Source organism: Gigantopelta aegis, chromosome 7 (genome assembly GCF_016097555.1).
Source record: "Gigantopelta aegis isolate Gae_Host chromosome 7, Gae_host_genome, whole genome shotgun sequence".
Classification (NCBI taxonomy): Eukaryota; Metazoa; Mollusca; class Gastropoda; order Neomphalida; family Peltospiridae; genus Gigantopelta; species Gigantopelta aegis.
In genome coordinates, this window is record NC_054705.1 from 30683929 (window position 1) to 30706761 (window position 22833).

General features: G+C 38.7%; 1 protein-coding gene across 1 annotated transcript in view; it reads right to left on the reverse strand.

Moving 5' to 3' along the window:
- Nucleotides 1-22833, reverse strand: part of LOC121376972 (exostosin-1b-like) — a 148998-nt gene that overhangs the window by 13310 nt on the left and 112855 nt on the right. Inside the window, exons 5-8 of the mRNA XM_041504785.1 lie at nt 19480-19728; nt 3976-4074; nt 2007-2096; nt 406-566 (exon numbers count right to left, since the gene is read on the reverse strand). Of these exons, the coding sequence (XP_041360719.1) occupies nt 406-566; nt 2007-2096; nt 3976-4074; nt 19480-19728 (599 nt within the window). The remainder of the gene's footprint in view (nt 1-405; nt 567-2006; nt 2097-3975; nt 4075-19479; nt 19729-22833) is intronic.

The window sequence follows — 22833 nt, forward strand, 5'->3', positions numbered from 1 at the left end:
TACCTATGTCAGATGACAGCTGTTTTATAATAACTAGGATTATCTCCCTTACTTGTGTCAGATGACAGCTGTGTAGTAATAACTAGGATCATCTCCCTTACCTGCGTCAGATGACAGCTGTTTTGTAATAACTGGGATTATCTCCCTTACCTACGTCAGATGACAAGTTTTGTAGTTACTAGGATTATGTTCCTTATCTATGGTAGATGACAGCTCTGTTCTGTAATCACTAGGATTATCTCCCTTATTTATCATATATGGCAGCACTGTTCAGTAATCACTAGGATTATCTCCCTTATCTATGGTAGACCGCAGCACCAGTAAGAATGATGGAATGAATATTCATTGAGCCACTTGGATGAGTAGCTCCACCTATTTTGTAATCACTAGGATTATCTCCCTTACCTATGGTAGATGGCAGCACCAGTAAGAACGATGGAATATTCATTGGACCACTTGGATGTGTAGCTCCACCTATTTTTCCCTCCATCCCAGTAGTAGTTCCGTGCAGGGTATCCCACAATCCTCTCGGGGAACTGTCGCCAAACACTGAAGGCAAAATCGATCTGCAACAAAGAACGTACCAATATAAATGTCAAAAACATCATTGCCCCTTAGAAGGCATAATGGGTTTTTTGTGGGGGGTTTATGGGGTTTCCCTACATTTAAATATAACTACAGAGAGCAAAAACGAATGCAGTTTGTTTGATTAACTATTAACTATTACTAATCTGGTATAATACAATTATCTTCACTTCATTCCAATTACCAATTTGCTAATGGGGGGTTACAAGTTTATTACCCATGCTTTAGTTTTATTGGGGTTTTTCTACTGGTCACAAATAGCCCAGATGACATTGTATACTGATGGAAAAAAATAAAGGAACACGCGAGTAGTTGACTACAACCAAAATCTTCATCCACAAGTATGAGGAAATTAACCGTGTTACTGGACATCAACCCCACAGTACTGACATGCAGTGCCACAATACATCTCTGTATTTTATACAGACTTAACTACTTCAGTAGTGAATTACATTTGGTCTGAAACACCATTCGTTCCCTTATTTCTTTCCATCAGTATATATAAATATAGGCCTATTACAATTTGTTTACGATATAGAGAGTTATTTTATGAAAAGAGTCATTCGCAACATGCTCGACCTTCTCAAATGTATAAACTATTAATTGCTCTGTATGGTTCCATTTCAGTGGAAAACATCACTGCTATGTATATTGATTAAATAAGATAAGAATAAAATAACAAAAAAGAAGATATCTTGAATGAAACAAGCAGTAAACATTAATGTAGTTTCAATTCATTTGACCTGGTCTTTTGATTTTCTGAGACCAATCCAAAATGTCGTAAAGTGTAATCAGAACTGCGTCAGTATAGAAGAAACTCCATTTTAACCCAACAGGAAGGAAATGTTTTATTTAATGACACATTCAACACATTTTATTTATGGTTATATGGCATCAGACATATGGTTAAGGACCACACAGATATTGAGAGGCGAAACCCACTGTCGCCACTTCATGGGCTACTCTTTTCAATTAGCAGTAAGGGATCTTTTATATGCACCATCCCACAGACAGGACAGCACATACCACAGCCTTTGATGTACCAGTTGTGGTGCACTGGCTGGAGTGTGAAATAGTCCAATGGGCCCACTGAAGGGGATCGATCCCAAACCAACCGTGCATCAAGCGAGCAATTTACCACTGGGCTACGTCTCGCCCCTCCTTTAACCCAACAGTTACAAATTATAACTCAAAAGACTTTTAATCCGGTTAAACAGTTTAATTCTAACCCCTGGCCTGGTGCTTATAAACTTTTATAGAGTCTAGACTCGAGACTCTAATAGAGTCTGAGACGTGAACATCATGGCAACGCTATACAAATTGTATGCATGTGACGTCGTTAGAGATCGAGTCTGGGCTCTAAAAACTTTTATAAGCACGGGCCCTGGATTCTGTTGTTTGTAGACACTGTTTGAACTTACTTCATCGGTTGTGAGCAATGCGTCTTCATCTAAACTAAACACAGCATCGGTTTCTATCTCTTTGTATGGATAAAATCTAGAACTAATAGTCTGAAACAGAAAGAAAATAAATTTATATTTAAGTATTGTCTGTTATTTCTTTTACATTCATCAAGGTATGAAAAAAAAGAATCATCTGCAGACTGTGTGAATCGGCGAAGCCGTTCTCACATAAAAGTTTGCGGATGATTTTTTTTTTTTCATATCCAGATGAACGTAAACGAAATAACAGACAATACTTATAATTAAATTTGAAACATACTTACTAATAATAACATTAAAAGTTCATATTTTACTTTGAATTATTTTTTTGGCTAAAACAATAATGCTCAGTAAGACAAATTACCAATATAAAATGACATTCCCTGACAACGTAATTTTTACATTCATCAAGAATTAAACAAACTCCCGTTGCTACGTCTGGACCAATGGGATGACATTATATTGTGATGACTGTAACGGAAATTTAACTATATATATATTTAAAACTTCTATGTTCCAAGCAAAACTGAACATAAATTTAACATTTTCTAGATTTTAATGTGTAAACTAAACTATTATGCAAACAAGATAAAATAGAAAATAGTGGACTTCTCTAATTTTCACAAATACAATAGACATCAGTTTTTCGCTTTGTGACGGGAGAGTGAACACTTCCACTCCCCTCCATACATGCCTAGAAATTTTTTAGGGGAGCGACAAATTGATTTTCTTTGCAATGAAAATATTCATAAATTTTATTTGTAACTTCAGTATGCCATCAGACTGCAGGTTGGTAGGTACAGGGTTCACAGCCTGGTACCGGCTCCAACCCAGAGCGAGTTCTTAAGGTCTCAATGGGTAAGGCCACTACACCCTCTTCTCTATCACTAACCACTAGCCAACTAACAACTAACCCACTGTCCTGAACAGACAGCCCAGATAGCTGAGGTGTGTGTGTGCAGGACAGCATGCTTGAGATTTAATTGGATATAAGCACGAAAATAAGTTGAAATGAATGTAACTTCAGGTGATTTCTTGCCTATCAGTATTTCAGGAGTGATCTGCAGCTTATCTTCATTTCTACTCATTGGTGATAATTGCACACAACAAGTGCTTGTTGTCAGCCCTCAATATGAGACACTTGTAACTCTTACAGATTAGCTAACAGGAATCTCAAATATGCACTTTCCCTAAATAGGATAACAAATACCGTGCCTGTTATCAGTCGTGGAACAATGGTGTTTAAAACCTAATGAACTGTGTGCTGGGAGGGGTGGTGTGTCTATATCCACGATCACATCTCACCACAGAGGAATGCTCGACCAATGGGCTACATCCCACTCAGAGTTAAATATGATAGTTAATGCTGTAACAAATATACTGAACAATAAAAGAAAGGCAAATACATGTCAGGGTTTTCTGCCAGAGGGTAAAACGGGCAGAATTTTTCATTTTTTTTAAAGTTAACCTTTTGACAAAATTAATTATTCTTATCATTGCTGTATGCTTTTCTTAACCCTAACCCTAAACTTAACTCATTTTCTTTTTGTGGAAGGCCTCCCATACCCCCTGCTGACTGGTTGCATTCAATTCCATAGCGCCATACCCAAAATTTTCTTCCTGGCAGAAGCACTGCATGTATTAATTTAGTCTTTTTAAAATGTATGTACAGTTATTCCATTTGAATCCAATTAGTTGTTGTATCTATTGAAATTAACATTCTCGGCTCATTTTCGACAGTGTATTTACTGAATTAATTTTATCATCAAAAATATATATTTACAGTGAAACCCCTTTAAACTGGACACCCATGGGACCAAGCAAATAGTCCAGTTTTAAGGGGTATCTTGTTTAGACAGGTCATGTTGTGTACTAATATTTAAAAAGGTTTTGATGGAATGCTGGACTGCAGTTGACTCTACAAAAGGACACATCTACATAAATGTACCTTTATGCTCCTGGTCTTGACAAGCACCGGAACCCCCAGGTCTGGCGGCCATCTGTGTGAGGGAGGAGGCGGTATGTCACAGTGCCACAGCACGATAATCTGCAGACAAAACACACAGTGGTTAGTTATACATGTATATATATATATATATATAAACAGCAGTCTCTGCAAAGAAAGGCGGGTGTTCACTCCTGCTCACCTAGAAACTGTGCCACACACAATAATCTGTAGACTGTGGCACACACAATATTCTGTAGACTGTGGTACACACAATAATCTGTAGACTGTGCCACTCACAATAATCTGTAGAGACTGTGCCACACACAATATTCTGTAGACTGTGGCACACACAATAATCTGTAGACCGTGCCACACACAATAATCTGTAGACTGTGGCACACACAATATTCTGTAGACTGTGGTACACACAATAATCTGTAGACTGTGCCACACACAATAATCTGTAGAGACTGTGCCACACACAATATTCTGTAGACTGTGCCACACACAATAATCTGTTGAGACTGTGCCACACACAACAATCTGTTGAGACTGTGCCACACAATAATCTGTTGAGACTGTGCCACACACAATAATCTGTTGACTGTGCCACACACAATAATCTGTTGAGATTGTGCCACACACAATAATCTGTAGAGATTGTGCCACACACAATATCTGTAGATACTATGCCATACAAAAAAATCGGTAGAGATTGTGCCACACACAATAATCTATTGAGATGAGACTGTGCCTCACACAATAATCTGTTGAGATTGTGCCACACACAATAATCTGTAGAAACTGTGCCACACACAATAATTTGTTGAGATTGTGCCACACACAATAATTTGTTGAGATTGTGCCACACACAATAATCTGTAGAGACTGTGCCACACACAATAATTTTAGAGACTGTCATACACAATAATATGTAGTGAGTGTGCCACACACAATAATCTGTAGACAAAACAGTGTGGTTAGTTATACATGTATAAATATGTATCAACGCATTGTAAAAAAAAACACATCCGGAAAACTATATGTGGCACAGATGGAAAAAAACAGACAGACAGACAGACAGACAGACAGACAAACAAATGAAAGCTATAGTCCCCTGCAGTTGGACCGGTAGGGGACTAACAAATTTTCTTTGTCATGAGCTTTAGCAATCCTTGACCGACTGTGCATTAGCCAGTCGTTTTACCGCTGGGCTACATCCCACCCTAAATGGCTTAGAATATGTCTGTTTTATTTAACGACACCACTAGAGCACACTGATTTATTAATCATCGGTTACTGGATGACAAACCTTTGGTAACTTTGACATATAGTCTTAAAGAGGAAACCCACTACATTTTTCCATTAGTAGCAAGGTATTTTTTATATGCACAATACCACAGATAGGACAGCACATACCACAACCTTTGATATACCAGTCGTGGTGCACTGATTCGAATGAGAAATAGCCCAATGAGCCCACCGAGGGGGATCGATCCTAAAACGATCATGCATCAAGCAAGCGCTTTACCACTGGGTTACGTCCCACCCTAAATGGATTAAGTACACTATTTATCAATGAAGTGATTGTAGTGCGTGCTGGTCAATACACCAGGCATGATTAGTTTCAGCTTACACTGCTATTGTGACAACAAATATGGACTTTTGTGAGCATGAAATATGAAACTAAAATAATATAATTACAGCAAATTGGCAGTTTGTAGTTCATGTGGATTCTGATTTTTTAATTATTTTTTTAAATATTTTTTTTATTATTATTTGATTTTTTTAAACAGAATTTGCCCAATGCATTAATCAAAATACACAGTTTTGGCACTCATGCAAATACAGACCCAAGATTATCATGACACATTAATTTTATAATTTACGGTATCATAATATTATGTACAATCATTCATAACTATGCCACAAGTGCAGTGTACTGGTAGTTTTCATTCTTAAAGGGACATACCCTAGTTTTTAAACACTAAGACATATTTCTGACTATTATAGCCGTTTCATATTTCTATTCATATAACTGAAATCATATTTAACTTAAGATTTTATGGTTTTGATTATTAATTTCTGTACATTCAAAGTGTTTTTGGTCTTCCTGGTGTTTTTAATATCACAAAATGCATTTCTCATATTTTTAAAAATGCACATGTGTCTGAGAAGTAACAGTTGTGGAGAGAAGTTTTAATCTATTTTTAGAGGGCATTTCACCATTTCAAAGTCACAGACTCATGTTTTACTCTGTTATAATTTTATCCAAATGTGTTACAGGTTTGTAGATTAAACAATTTTAGAGTTGCCATTTTTATGGGTTCAAACTAGGGTCTATCTCTTTAATTAATGTACAGTGAAAAAAATATATTTGCTATTCTTTAATATGGTACGGTATATACTTTTAAAAGATTAAAACAAATTCTTGCTGTGTTATGGTCGGTCCCTGAATTAAGTACCTTACAGTAGCAAACATCTGTACTAAAATATTTAACAGATTTAAGTAACAAGTATTAGTACTAAAATACTTAACAGATTTAAGTAACAAGTATTAGTACTAAAATACTTAACAGATTTAAGTAACAAGTATTTGTACTCAAATACTTAACAGATTTAAGTAACAAGTATTTGTACTCAAATACTTAACAGATTTAAGTAACAAGTATTTGTACTAAAATACTTAACAGATGTAAGTAACAAATATTTGTACTAAAATACTTAACAGATTCAAGTAACAAATATTTTGTACTATAATATTTAACAGATGAAATTTTTGTAAAAGGCTTGTACTCTGCCATTTTGAAAGTCTGTCTGGACCACTGTAATTTCCTCTCTAATGCAAAGCACACCATCTATAACTGGAAGTCTGCAAGTGTTTTGCACCAGTGTTTATTGAGAGGATAAAAAGTGCACCAAATCCTTCCTCTACACATTGTTCCGATTGTGTGCTTCAGTGGAGATACCAGGCACGAGATCATGAACTTCCTGTAAACCAATTCCAGCTATAGCACTTCTCAAACACAGCACAGTTAAACCTCCTTAAACAGACACCTCCGTAACACCGCCATGTGTCACCCAATCCTGATGACGGGCGAGACGTAGCCCATTGGTAAAGCGTTTGCTTGATGCGCGGTTGGTTTGGTATTGATCCCCGTCAATAGGCCCATTGGGCCCCGTCAATAGGCCCATTGGGCTATTTCTCGCTTCAGCCAGTGCACCATGATTGGTAAATCAAAGGTCATGTTATGTGCTACCCTGTCTATGGGATGGTGCATATAAAGGATCCCTTGCTGCTAATTGAAAAGAGTAGCCCATGAAGTGGCAACAGCGGGTTTCCTCTCTAAATGTTAAGCAGCTACCAATCCTGTAATCCTGTAAACTGATTCTAGCTATAGGACTTCTCAAACACAGCAGAGTGAAACATCAAGAAACAGGTGTTGACCTCTCTGTGTAAGGTCATTTTGTACTCTTCTACATATATAGGAAGAGTTAAATTTCCAAAACGTGATATATCCATTTATGTCATTTTGAGAACAATTTCAGTATTTAGTGATAAATCAAATTAGTTTATCAACATCTATGTTAAAGATGACTCTGTTTATGTATAGAGTTAGCAATATTATCAATGATGGCGATAAATAAAGTTAGTTTATCAACATCAATGTTAAAGATGACTCAGTTTATGTACACAGTAAACAGTATTATCAATATTAGAGTGAGGGTCATTCTCAATACTTAACAAGTGGAAGATAGTTCATATATTATTTTGGCTTATAATTTTTTCCTGTGACAGGAATGAAAGCTGATCTATAATAAAAAATTTATCATCATGAAATAAAATAAACATGACTTTTAATTGAATAATGTGTCAAAATTACAATAAACTGCTTTTAAAATTAAACAAAAAATGGTAACTAAAAGTGTTATGATTTATAAATAAACATACTCTCCTACATTTTAAATTTTATTTTTAAATCTCAAAAAAAATAAAATAATTCTTACTTTTTTCTGACACACAAATTGTATTTAGTTTTTAAAATATTCTACCTTTCTCTCCATTTAAGTACCAGTGTTCGAGATTAAATTTTTTGGCCAGTATCCCAGTTCGATACTAACATTTCAAAATCTGGTATCCCACCTGAGAATTTAGTATTATATGGCATCCCGGTGGGATACTGGGTTCTTGAAGTCTGGTATCCAAAATTAAATTCTGGTATCCCCGGGATATCGGGATACTGTTAATCTCGAACACCGAGTACAGAAGTAATGATATTGCTATAAATGTATATGACATTGTGTCACACTCTATATAACAGTACATGTTTCACAACTTCACTGACAACATACTGAGTAAAATGTTTTAAGGGACATACCCTTGTTTTTAAACACTAAGACATATATTTTACTATTATAGCCGTTTTTGATAACTGAAATCATACTTTACCAGATTTTATGGTTTAGATTATCAATTTTCGTCCATTCAAAGTGTTTTTGGTCATCCTGGTGGTTTTAATATCACAAAATGCATTTCTCATTTTTTTAAAACGCACGTGGGTCTGAGAAGTAACAGTTATGAAGTCAAATTTTAGTCTATTTTTTCAAGGTATTTCACAATTTCAAAGTCACAGATTCATGTTTTTCACTCAGTTATAACTTTATCAACATGTGTTACAGGTTTGTAGATTAACTAAACTTAGTGTTAATTTTCACGGGTTGGAACTAGGGTCTGTCCCTTTAACTAAACTTAGTGTTAATTTTCACGGGTTGAAACTAGGCTCTGTCCCTTTAAAACGACAATAAAACATGATCTTCGCATATATGTCAGAGTGCTGTAGTAATAAATGAGTGACCTTTACTGAAACAACTGATAGACATAGCTATCTCCACTCACCAGACCAGAGTACACAGACAACTAACAGCAGATAGTCTTCTCAACAAACATAAAAGCACTTGGCCCATTGCTCCCACCCACTAAACACGCCATTGTTGATACATAAAACAAAATGGCAGAGAACAGTTAAGTGTGGTGTTCATTTCAGACAGCTATTTCAGAAAGCAATAACGTTACTTTACTGGAACATGCAGTGCATACTGGGTGACAGTGATGAAGCTGTCATCATTAAAAACTACTTACACTCTTTGAAAATATTGGCTGCTAAGTACCCGGTTCGTATCCAGCCCTTGCAATTGTCCACAGCAATCAGCAATGCTGTAGAGGTTTTAATTATCTATGGCACATTTCTGCCTTGGAATATAGTCTTTTTTTCTCTCTTTTTTCTATGGTATGTTTTTCGTTTGCCGTGAATATTTTCATAATTGCAGGGTTGCTTATCCTGGTACTGACTTGCTCAAAATTATAAGGATGATAAGACAAAAAAAAAGACAAAAGAAATGTTTTATTTAACGACGCACTCAACACATTTTATTTACGGTTATATGGCGTCAGACATATGGTTAAGGACCACACAGATTTTGAGAGGAAATCCGCTGTCGCCACTACATGGGCTACTCTTCCGATTAGCAGCAAGGGATCTTTTATTTGCGCTTCCCACAGGCAGGATAGCACAAACCATGGCCTTTATTGAACCAGTTATGGATCACTGGTCGGTGCAAGTGGTTTACACCTACCCATTGAGCCTTGCGGAGCACTCACTCAGGGTTTGGAGTCGGTATCTGGATTAAAAACCCCATGCCTCGACTGGGATCCGAACCCAGTACCTACCAGCCTGTAGACCGATGGCCTGCCATGACGCCACCGAGGCCGGAGATGATAAGACAAATGTTTATTTACTAGAACATGCAGTATGTACAGGGCAACAGTGATGTGGCTGGCATTATTAAGAACTAATGGAGTGGGACGTAGCCCAGTGGTAAAGCACTCGTTTGATGTGTGGTCGGTCTAGGATCGATCCCCGTCGGTGGGCCCATTGGGTTATTTCTCGTTCCAACCAGTGCACAACTGGTATATCAAAGGCCGTGGTGTGTGCTATCCCGTCTGTGGGATAGTGCACATAAAAGATCCCTTGCTATTAATGAAAAAATGTGGCAGGTTTCCTCGAGCTAAGACTATACATCAAAATAATCAAATATTTGACATCCAATAGCCAATGATTAATAAATCAATGTGCTCTAGTGGTGTTGTTAAACAAAACAAACTTTAACTTTAACATTAAGTAGTACCTGTTACTCTTTGACATAGTGCTGGCTGCCAGGTACTGGGTTCATATCCCGTTACCGACTTGCACAGAATGAGTGCACTGTTTATTTACTGGAACACACAGTCTTTTAGGTCAGGTCAGGCCATAGGGCTTAACATGCACATTCACAACAAGATGTCATGGCGCTGGTGTCAACTTTAGCTGGCTCCTCCATCCAGGACAGGAAATGGGTTTGGGGTGGATGGGAGGAGGGGACCACCCGTGCTGGCAAGTGTAAGAGAGCACCAGCAGCCCGACTGGGATCGGTAACGGACGGGGGCATTCTTGGTGCTATTGAATTTATATCTGGTAGGATTAAAACAAAAAAAGTAAATGATTGCAAATTTAAAAAAAAAAAATTGGCGCATTTTGGAATGGTTCATCAAAAGAGAAAGGGGGAGCTGATGCTTAATTTTGAATTTAGTTTGCCGAATAGTAGCTCATAACAGTCCTTTAGCAGTAAGGGATCTTTTATATTCTCTTTAAATTCCCAGACAGGACAGCACATTCCACAGCCTAATATATCAGTCATGATGCATTGGTTGGGATGAGGGGGGAAGGGGGAAAAAACAATCAGAGAATGTGTCCACCAAGGTAAGTGAATGCTCTGCTAGGATCAGAGGACAACTGAATAAATGAATAAATGAATGAAGAAAGGAATGAATGAATGAATGAATGAATGAATGAAGGAAGGAAGGAAGGAAGGAAGGAAGGAAGGAAGGAAGGAAGGAAGGTTTAATGACACCCCAGCATGAAAAATATATTGGCTCTGTCAAACTAAGTTTGTTTTGTTTAACGACACCACTGGAGCACATTGATTAATTAATCATCAACTATTGGATGTGAAACATTTGGTAATTCTGACTCGTAGTCACTAGAGGAAACCCGCCACATTTTTCCTAATGCAGCAAGGGATCTTTTAAATGCACTTTCCCACAGACATACCATGGCCTTTGACCAGTTGAGGTACACTGGTTAGAACGAGAAAAACCCCAATCAACTGAAAGGCAATGAACTGTGTTCCACTGATGCAATTCCAAAGGCTGTGGTAGTACTAGTATGCTTATAAAAATCCCCAAACTTAAAAAAAGAAAAAAAAAAAAAAAAGACCCGTCATTTAAATATGCTTTGTCATAGCTTTCAGAGATAATGAGTAATAATCCCTTGCTAATTGGAAGGAGCAGGTTACATGGCAGCAGCAGGCTTTGTGCTCATAACATGATTGATGATACCTTGGCTATCAATTAATAATGCTTACATACAGTCAAACATGTTCAAGCAGCCACCTGTATTCTGCTGCAATCCATCTTAACAGGCCACTTAAATTCCTCTCATTTCATTTCATTTTATTTTCGTGCTTATATCCAATTAAGGTTCAAGCATGCTGCCCTGGGCACACACCTCAGCTATCTGGGCTGTCTGTCCAGGACAGTGGGTTAGTTGTTAGTTGGTTAGTGGTTAGTGAGAGAGAAGAGGGTGCAGTGGTCTTACAATCGTTAAAACTCGCTCTGGGTGGGAGCTGGTACCGAGCTGCGAACCCAGTACCCACCAGCCTTATATCCAATGGCTTAACCACGACACCACCGAGGCCGGTTAGTATCCATTAAATGTGGCATTTCCACTGTGTACCAATTAATGAATTGTGACTGGAATACATCAAACTGCCTCTCAGTAAGCTAAGCTTGCACACAAACCTTGGTGGTGTCATGGTTAAGCCATCAAACATAAAGCTGGTAGGTACTGGGTTCGCAGCCCGGTATCGGCTCCCACCCAGAGCGAGTTTAAGGACTCAGTGGATGGGTGTAAGACCTCTGCACCGACTTCTCTCTGAACAACTAACCCAGTGTCCTTGGTTTTACTGCAGTTTTAGTTACTTGATGTCATATATGATTTGACCGGCCTCGGTGGCATCATTGTTAGGCCATCGGTCTACAGGCTGGTAGGTACTGGGTTCGGTTCCCAGTCAAGGCATGGGATTTTTAACCCAGATACCGACTCCAAACCCTGAGTGAGTGCTCCGCAAGGCTCAATGGGTAGGTATAAACCACTTGCACCAACCAGTTCAACAAAGGCCATGGTTTGTGCTATCCTGCCTGTGGGAAGCGCAAATAAAAGATCCCTTGTTGTTAATTGGAAAGAGTAGCCCATGTAGTGGCGACAATGGGTTTCCTCTCAAAATCTGTGTGGTCCTTAACCATATGTCTGACGCCATATAACCGTAAATAAAATGTGTTGAGTGTGTCGTTAAATAAAATATTTCTTTCTTTCATATATGATTTACAAATGATGTCATGTCATATTTGAAACATTACACAAGGCTGTCGCAAAGTAAGGTTCTTACTCCATGACAGGTAGTATTAATTTATGACCGTTTTGGTAAAACATAAAAGAAGGTATGTAATAAATACAGAACTTCACATACGTTGTTTTCGCTTCTTATTTATTGCACTTGTTAATTTTGCACAAGAACATACCATTCAACCGCGTGGTATATATAAAATAAACTTGTGCAATAAATAGGAAGCAAAAACAACGTATGTGAAGTTCTGTATATATATATATATATATATATATATATATATATATATATATATATATATATATATAAACTGATGACAGAATGAATTCCAAATGATCATAGTTACGGTATACTTTCCACTTACATTTTATTATGTTTTAAGACGGCGATAGGCCGAAATTTACATTAAACTCTAAAATAGACATTTATTAATTATAAAGCAGTGAAAAATAAAACACTTTTTTAAAAAGTGTAAAAGTGGCCCACGTCTTTGCGTATGCATTCAACCTTGGGTACCGGCCTCGGTGGCGTAGTGGCAGGCCATCGGTCTACAGGCTGGTAGGTACTGGGTTCGGATCCTAGTCGAGGCATGGGATTTTTAATCCAGATACCGACTCCAAACCCTGAGTGAGTGCTCCGCAAGGCTCAATGGGTAGGTGTAAACCACTTCCACCGACCAGTGATCCATAACTGGTTCAACAAAGGCCATGGTTTGTGCTATCCTGCCTGTGGGAAGCGCAAATAAAAGATCCCTTGCTGCCAATCGGAAGAGTAGCCCATGTAGTGGCGACAGCGGGTGTCCTCTCAAAATCTGTGTGGTGCTTAACCATATGTCTGACGCCATATAACCGTAAATAAAATGTGTTGAGTGTGTTGTTAAATAAAACATTTCCTTCTTTTTTTTCAACCTTGGGTTAGTGGTGGGTCGTAGCCCAGTCGTAAAGCGCTCACCTGATGCGTGGTGGGTCTGGGATCAATTCCCATTGGTGGGCCCATTAGGTTATTTTTCATTACAGCCAGTGCACCATGACTGGTATATTAAAAGCTGTGGTATGTGCATTCCTGGGTGGCCAGCCACTTAACACAGGATTCACTGTGTATGAACATTCAACCTTGGGCTAATGAGTTTATTAAAATATGTGGCCTCTTAAAACAGGTGACTGTTTATTGGAGGTGGCCAGCTGAGCAGGTCTTGCTGTATTTGTGCACTCATCGTTAAAGGGTGATGCTCTAAAGGAAACAGACTACTGTATAATTTATACATAAAAGACCTGGCAGCTTCAAAGGCAGGGGGCTAAGTGGCACTTCCGTACAACTTACTTACTAATGTCAGACCACACTATAATTACCTCCAGCTCGGGTTATGAGGAGGAAATTGCATTAAAGTAAAAACTAAAGTTTGTATTATTTAATGACGCCACTAGAGCACACTGATTTTTTATCTTATCATCGTCTATTGGACATCAAACATATGGTCATTCTGACACTGGTTTTTTTTAGAGGAAACCCCATTGTAGCCACATAGGTTACTCTTTTATGACAGACAGCAAGGGGTCTTTTATTTGCACTTCCCACAGGCAGGATAGCACAAACCATGACCTTTGTTGAACCAGTTATGGATCACTGGTCGGTGCAAGTGGTTTACACCTACCCATTGAGTCTTACAGAACACTCACGTAGGTTTTGGAGTCGGTATCTGGATTAAAAATCCCATGCCTCGACTGGGATCCGAACCCAGTACCTACCAGCCTGTAGACCTAACCACGATGCCACCGAGGCCGGTAAAAATTGCAGTAAGAATATACACTAACACAGATGCTTTTGTATTGCATCTATGTACTTATGGCATGGGATTATGCTCAGTTGGTATAACAATAGTTGTCCTCAGTGAACCAAATGAGATTTTTTTTTCCCTATCTCAAGCAGTGCCCCATGATATGCAATACAAAGTGCTGTCCTATGTGGAAAGTTCATATAAAATATCCCTTGCTACTAATGGGAAAATGTAGTAGGTTTTTTTCTGAAGACTATGTATCTGAATGATCAAATGTTTGACATACAACAGCCAATGAATAGTTAATCAATGTGTTCCATTTATAATAGAGTTGACAGTGAACCACAGTGGGTTGATAGCTGCTACATACTCCAACCCCCACCCACCCACTCACCCCCACCTGTGGCAATACTAACAGAAAATACACCTGCTGGATGGGCATTGGGTGTAACCACAGTGGGCTGATAACTATTACATTCTACACCACCCCACACTACCCCACTCCCACCTGTGTCAGTACTAACTGAAACACTTGTTAGAGATTGGTGTAACGACAGTGGGCTGATAACCGTTACATGCTCCACCACCCACCCTTACCTGCGGTAGTACTAACGGAAACACCTGTTAGAGATTGGTGTAACGACAGTGGGCTGATAACCGTTACATGCTCCACCACCCACCCTTACCTGCGGTAGTACTAACGGAAACACCTGTTAGAGATTGGTGTAACGACAGTGGGCTGATAACTGTTACATGCTCCACCACCCACCCTTACCTGCGGTAGTACTAACGGAAACACCTGTTAGAGATTGGTGTAACAACAGTGGGCTGATAACTGTTACATGCTCCACCACCCACCCCCACCTGCGGTAGTACTAACGGAAATACCTGTTAGAGATTGGTGTAACAACAGTGGGCCGATACCATCCCATCCCACCCCCACCTGCGGTAGTACTAACGGAAACACCTGTTAGAGACTTCTGTAACCCCAGTGGGCCGATACCATCCTATGCCACCCCCACGTGTGTCAGTACTAACGGAAACACCTGTTAGAGATTGGTGTAACGACAGTGGGCCGATAACTTACATGCTCCACCACCCACGCCCACCGGCGGCAGTACTAATGGAAACACCTGTTAGAGATTGGTGTAACCCCAGTGGGCCGATACCATCCCATCCCACCCCACCTGTGTCAGTTATAACGGAAACACTTGTTGGAGATTGGTGTAACGACAGTGGGCCGATAACTTACATGCTCCACCACCCACGCCCACCGGCGGCAGTACTAATGGAAACACCTGTTAGAGATTGGTGTAACCCCTGTGGGCCGATACCATCCCATCCCACCCCCACCTGTGTCAGTTATAACGGAAACACTTGTTAGAGATTGGTGTAACGACAGTGGGCCGATAACTTACATGCTCCACCACCCACGCCCACCGGCGGCAGTACTAATGGAAACACCTGTTAGAGATTGGTGTAACCCCTGTGGGCCGATACCATCCCATCCCACCCCCACCTGTGTCAGTTATAACGGAAACACTTGTTAGAGATTGGTGTAACCACAGTGGGCCGATAACTGTTACATGCTCCACCACCCACCCCCACCTGCTTTAGTATTAACGGAAACACTTGTTAGAGATTGGTGTAACCCCAGTGGGCCGATAACTGTTACATGCTCCACCCACCGGCGGCAGTACTAATGGAAACACCTGTTAGAGATTGGTGTAACAACAGTGGCATACCTGTCAACTCTTACGCATTTGGCATGACTCTCACGCATTTGTAACAAACATCACGCTCTCACGCAACGTTATTATAATCTCACACCTTTTCTAAAAATGAAATTATTTTATAATCGTGGTTTATACTTTAGAGCTGAACGAAATCATATGCTGATTATGCAGGGTCTCTGAATTCGTTACCTATCAATAATAATACAGCATATTGAACCTACCCTCGGTTCAATACCAACAATCACTCGCGGATGCTACCAATGACCGACTTGTATGGTTTAACATTAAACATATTAATTAGTAAATCTTGCACTTGCTCGATTTCCATTTTGGACAAACAACAATAAAAAAACTTCGCCCTGGACCCGACCAAGAGCCTGCAGTCCCTGAACCCCAACTTCTAATTTTCTCATGCCTAAGAACTGCCACAGGTTGACAGCCCTGCAGTGGGCCACTACCACCCCCCATCCCACCCTTACCTGCGGTAGTACTAACGGAAACACCTGTTAGAGATTGGTGTAACCACAGTGGGCTGATAACAATTACATGTTAGTGTTAACAGAGCATGTCTGTAACACATGGCTTCCATAGCAACAAGCCACATGTGAGTAACAATACCAGCCTTCTTACCAACACCTCACCAACAACATTCGCAGAATTCTCCACTGCTGTAAATCTTTCGCAACATCTCCATTACTCATTTCCAGCCATTTTCTGCAACAAGCCGGCATGCAGGATTACATGAATGTGGAGTATTATGTGGGTGGTTTCACGGTCCATCAAAATTAATATGTGCACACCAAAAAAACACCCAATAGAATTGTTAGTCCTAACTAAAAAATTAGTGTGTTTCTGGTGCATCATCCAGCTCTGATTTTAACGCCTCAGTCCTAATTAATTTTTAACCCCTCATTTTAACTCTTTTTTTTCTACCATATTTTTGGAAAATAACATGTATTTTTAGTTTTGAAATTCATACTATTAACACTATTAAAATTCAGAGGCCAGCCAGGATGGACTTGACTGAAACCGTAGTAGTATAGGGGGCATGTTAAAGAGAGTACCTCTCTCTGATCTTTATTAAACAAGGCATCATCTTTCAGAAAAAAAAATTCATTTGTATGGTGGAGTGACTTCCCTTGAATTACATTTGACATCATATAAAAGCAAAAGAATATTTGTTTAAAAAAAAAAACCTGCTACCGACCACGGTCGGGCTGCTGGTGCTCCCTTGCACCTGCCAGCACAGGAGGTCCCTCCTCTACCCTCCCCCCACCTTTCTTGCCTTGGATAGAGAAACCGGCCGAGGCCGGTACCTGTGCCCAAGATAGGCGTGCGCTACAACAGCTTGCTCTGAATGTGCACGTTAATCATTAGTCCAGTCCAGTTTAAAAACAATTTAACAATTTTTGTACACCACTGTCAAAGAAGAAGGTTGTTTTGTTTAACGACACCACTAGAGCACATTGATTTATTAATCATTGGCTATTGGATGTCAAACATATGGTCATTTTGACATGGTCAGAGGAAACCCGCTATGTTTTTCCATTAGTAGTTAAGGGATCTTTTATATGCACCATCCCACAGACAGGACAGCACATACCACGGCCTTTGATATACCAGTCGTGGTGCACTGGCTAGAGTGAGAAATAGCCCAATAGGCCCACCGACGGGGATCGATCCTAGACTGACCGTGCATCAATCGAGCATTTTCCCACTGGGCTATGTCCCGCCCCTCCCACTGTCAAAGAATAAACTTTTCTCATTCCAGCCAGTGCACCATGACAGGTATATCATTATCAAAGGCTCTGGTATGTACTATCCTGTCTGTGAGTTGGTATATATATAAAGTCCCTTGCTACTAATGAAAAACATAAGCGGGTTTCCTTAAATGTCAAAATTACCAAATGTTTGACATCCATTAGCCGATGTGCTCTAGTGGTGTCGTTAAAGAAAACAAACATGATTATTTTCAGCATATTTTGTTTTTTAATAATTATTTTATGTTTCACATTATCTCACTCCTATTTAAGAAAGGAGAACAAAGATCAGATACTTTACAGTAATACTACTTGCCATTCACATGTCAGCACATTTTTTTTTTACAGGTCTGGGTTTTTTTTACATGCTCTTCCAGAAACTTATGGATGTGTTCGAACCTAAAGGAAATACAATATTCCTTCTTTTTTCTTCTTCTTTTTTCATTCCTTACTTGGTTACAAATCTTTCTAAGAAATTAGAGTATTTCAATCTGCAGCTCCAAAAAACACAGAAAAACACTTAAATGTGTATTGCACATTTGCAGATGATAGGAAGTGCATAAATTAAGGAAAAGGATGTATCCCAAATTCTGTTTATCCATTGAGAATGTCATTTTATTTATTTTTTTTACATATAGAAAAGAAAGAATTTTTTTATTTAACAACGTACTCAACACATTTTAATTACGGTTATATGACGTCAAACATATGGTTAAGGACCACACAGATATTGAGAGAGGAAACCCGCTGTTGCCACTTCATGGGCTATTCTTTCCGATTAGCAGCAAGGGATCTTTTATATGCACCATCCCACAGACAGGACAGCACATACCACAGCCTTTTATATACTAGTCGTGGTGCACTGGCTGTGACAAGAACTAGCCCAATGGGTCCACCGACTGGGATCAATCCCAGACCAACCGCGCATCGAGCGAGCGCTTTACCACTGGGCTACATCCCGCCTTGTTACGATTATTTCAAAATGAATGGAGAGAAAATTAAAAAAGAAAGAATAATGGATACAATAATGAATGATAATACCATTTGGATGGATGGACGGACAGACGGACGGATGGATAAATGGACGGACGAACAGATCGATGAAGGATGGATGGATAGACGGACGGACGGATGGACGGACATATGGACGGACGGACAGATAGATGGATGATGGATGGATGGACGGATGGAAAAAGGAAGATGAATGAATGAATGAATGAATGAATGAATGAATGAATGAATGAATGAATGATGCCTGGCTGGCTGGCTGAAAGATGAATGAAGGGATCACTGGTATGGATGGAAGATGAATGGATGGATGGATGGATAGATGGATGAATGGATGAATAGATGGATGAATGGATGGATACTGGGACAAGCCAATGAACTGAAAACCTGTGTATTTTCATCAGTTTTCACTAGCAAGTTTTGATTACAAATAATTAATTTTTCTTAAGCTTGTTCGAATAAATTTTGACCAGCTGTTTAAACTTGACCCTGACCAAACTGGAATCCTTTTAAAAACCTGGCCACATTTTATGGTCCCAAATGTTTTTAATTCTAATACACGACCCTCTAGAAACCGGATCCTGTGTCAATTGGATAAATATTAGGTCATCAGCGTGATCCGGTTTAGACAGGTTTTACTGTTCAAAAGAAAAAGGTAAAATATGCACTGTAATTGTAATAGATTTTTCTGAGTACATAAAGATAACATTGAAACTACAATTACCTTTTCTACATTGGCCGATCTAGCCACGTTTCTCAGTAATCTAAAGAGAGGTGAGGACGAAATCACAGGCGTTGTTGCATATATTACAGCAGTGAACTTGGCAGCCGGGGCCATGGCGAGGTGGCCGTAGTAGAACGGGAAAGACTCAAGGACGTCAGAGTATTCAGGGAGGATAGAGATAGCACCAGGAATCATATTCCACAGGTTCCGAGATCGCGACAGCTCAGTAGAAAATCTATCACGTATTATCTGCAAAAAAACAAATAGTTGAAACTCAAAATTAACTATAAAAACAAAGTCGAAACTGAAAATGATTTACAAAAACAAACAGTATAAAATCTGAAAATGATCTTTAAAAACAAATAGTTGAAACTGAAAGTTTCTAAAAAAAAAAAAGTTGAAACAATGAAAATCTATCATGTATTATTTGCAAAAACAAATAGTTGAAACTAAAAATCTGGGGGCGACATTTAGCTCAATCAGTTGAGCACTTGCTTGTGTCGCAGGATCGAACCACCTCGATGGAACCATTCACCTCATTGTTTTTTTCTCATTCCAACCAGTGCACCACAACTGGACAAAGGCCATGGTATGTGTTTTCTTCTCTGTGGGAAAGTGCTTATAAAACTTCCCATGCTGCATTAAAAAAAATGTAGCAGGTTTTCTCTGTTGGCTACGAGTCAGAATTACCAAATGTTTGACATCCAATAGCTGATGATTAATTAATTAATGTGCTCCAGTGGTGTCATTAATCAAAACTAACTTTAGCTGTGAAAATCTATGGCACATTATCTGTAAAAACAAATAGTTGAAACTGAAAATTATCCGTAAAAACAAATAGCTGAAAATTAAAGTTATCTGTATTTAACAAATAGTTGAAACTGAAAAGTATCTGTTAAAAATAGTTGAAATTAAATATTATTTATAAAAAGAAATAGTTGAAATGGCAAACCTATCTCATATTATCTTTAAAGTTACACAGCCTAGTTTCAACCCGTAAAACTGGACACTAAATGTGATTAATTTACAAACCTTTAACACATTTGGATAACGTCATAACAGAGTGAAACAAGAGTTTGTGATATTAAAACGAAGAAATACCCTTTAAAATAGACAAAAACCTCGACTCCATAACCATTACCCCTGCACGTGCTGTAACCTCACCGTGGTGCAGGGGTGTAACATTCTCTTTGAGAATGGCCAATACAGCACAAAATTGAAATTTTGACTAAAAGTCAGCATCTATCTGTGATATTTGTATTTTTACTTTACACTGTTTTTATTTAAATCTTGAATTCTTATATTGATGTTGATCATAATTTACTGTTTGCATTTACCATAGTTTGACACCCAATAGCTGATGTATTTTTCGTGCTGGGGTATCGTTAAACATTCATTCATTCATTCATTCATTCATTCCATAACCGTTACTTATCAGAGGCACATGCATTTTAAAAAATATGAAAAATGCATTTTGTGCTATTAGAAATGCCAAGATGCCCAGAAACACTTCGGGTATACAGAAATTGATAATATAAACAATAAATATAAGTAATGTCTGATTTAATTGATCATAAATGGCTCTTACAGTGAAAAATATGTCATAGTGTTTAAAAACAAGGGTTTGTGCCTTTAAACACAGTCAAAACTTTAAAAATCTATCACACATTATCTGTAAAAACAACAAGGTTAGTTTTGAGGACATACATGTCCAAACTACTAGTATACAATTTAAATAAATAAATAAATAAATAAATAAAATTGCTTTCTTTTCAGATTTTTCTTAATTTTAAAACATTTTCTGAAGAAAAAAAATGTTTTGGACATTGCCAATTTAATTTAAAACATGGTGTCTACATTTAGAGTTGTGCTGACAATGGCATCAACAGATGAGAAATTCATTTAAAACGTGGTGGTTACCTCTAGAGTTGTGCCGACAATGGCATCAACAGATGAGAAATTCATTTAAAACGTGGTGGTTACCTCTAGAGTTGTGCCCACAATGGCATCAACACATGAGAAATTCATTTAAAACGTGGTGGTTACCTCTAGAGTTGTGCCGACAATGGCATCAACAGATGAGAAATTCATTTAAAACGTGGTGGTTACCTCTACAGTTGTGCCCACAATGGCATGAACAGATGAGAAATTCATTTAAAACGTGGTGGTTACCTCTACAGTTGTGCCCACAATGGCATGAACACATGAGAAATTCATTTAAAACGTGGTGGTTACCTCTAGAGTTGTGCCCACAATGGCATCAACAGGTGAGAAATTAATTTAAAACATGGTGGTTACCTCTAGAGTTGTGCCGACAATGGCATCAACAGATGAGAAATTCATTTAAAAATGTGGTGGTTACCTCTAGAGTTGTGCCGACAATGGCATCAATTGATGAGAAATTCATTTAAAACGTGGTGGTTACCTCTAGAGTTGTGCCGACAATGGCATCAACAGATGAGAAATTAATTTAAAACGTGGTGGTTACCTCTAGAGTTGTGCCGACAATGGCATCAACAGATGAGAAATTCATTTAAAAATGTGGTGGTTACCTCTAGAGTTGTGCCAACAATGGCATCAACAGATGAGAAATTAATTTAAAACATGGTGGTTACCTCTAGAGTTGTACCGACAATGGCATCAACAGATGAGAAATTCATTTAAAAATGTGGTGGTTACCTCTAGAGTTGTGCCGACAATGGCATGAACACATGATAAATTCATTTAAAACATGGTGGTTACCTCTAGAGTTGTGCCGACAATGGCATCAACAGATGAGAAATTCATTGAAAACATGGTGGTTACCTCTAGAGTTGTGTCGACAATGGCATCAACAGATGAGAAATTCATTGAAAACATGGTGGTTACCTCTAGAGTTGTGCCGACAATGGCATCAACAGATGAGAAATTCATTGAAAACATGGTGGTTACCTCTAGAGTTGTGCCGACAATGGCATCAACAGGTGAGAAATTCATTGAAAACATGGTGTCTACCTCTAGAGTTGTGCCGACAATGGCATGAACACATGATAAATTCATTTAAAACGTGGTGGTTACCTCTAGAGTTGTGCCGACAATGGCATCAACAGATGAGAAATTCATTGAAAACATGGTGGTTACCTCTAGAGTTGTGCCGACAATGGCATCAACAGATGAGAAATTCATTGAAAACGTGGTGGTTACCTCTAGAGTTGTGCCGACAATGGCATCAACAGATGAGAAATTCATTGAAAACATGGTGTCTACCTCTAGAGTTGTACCGACAATGGCATGAACACATGAGAAATTCATTTAAAACGTGGTGGTTACCTCTAGAGTTGTGCCGACAATGGCATCAACAGATGAGAAATTCAT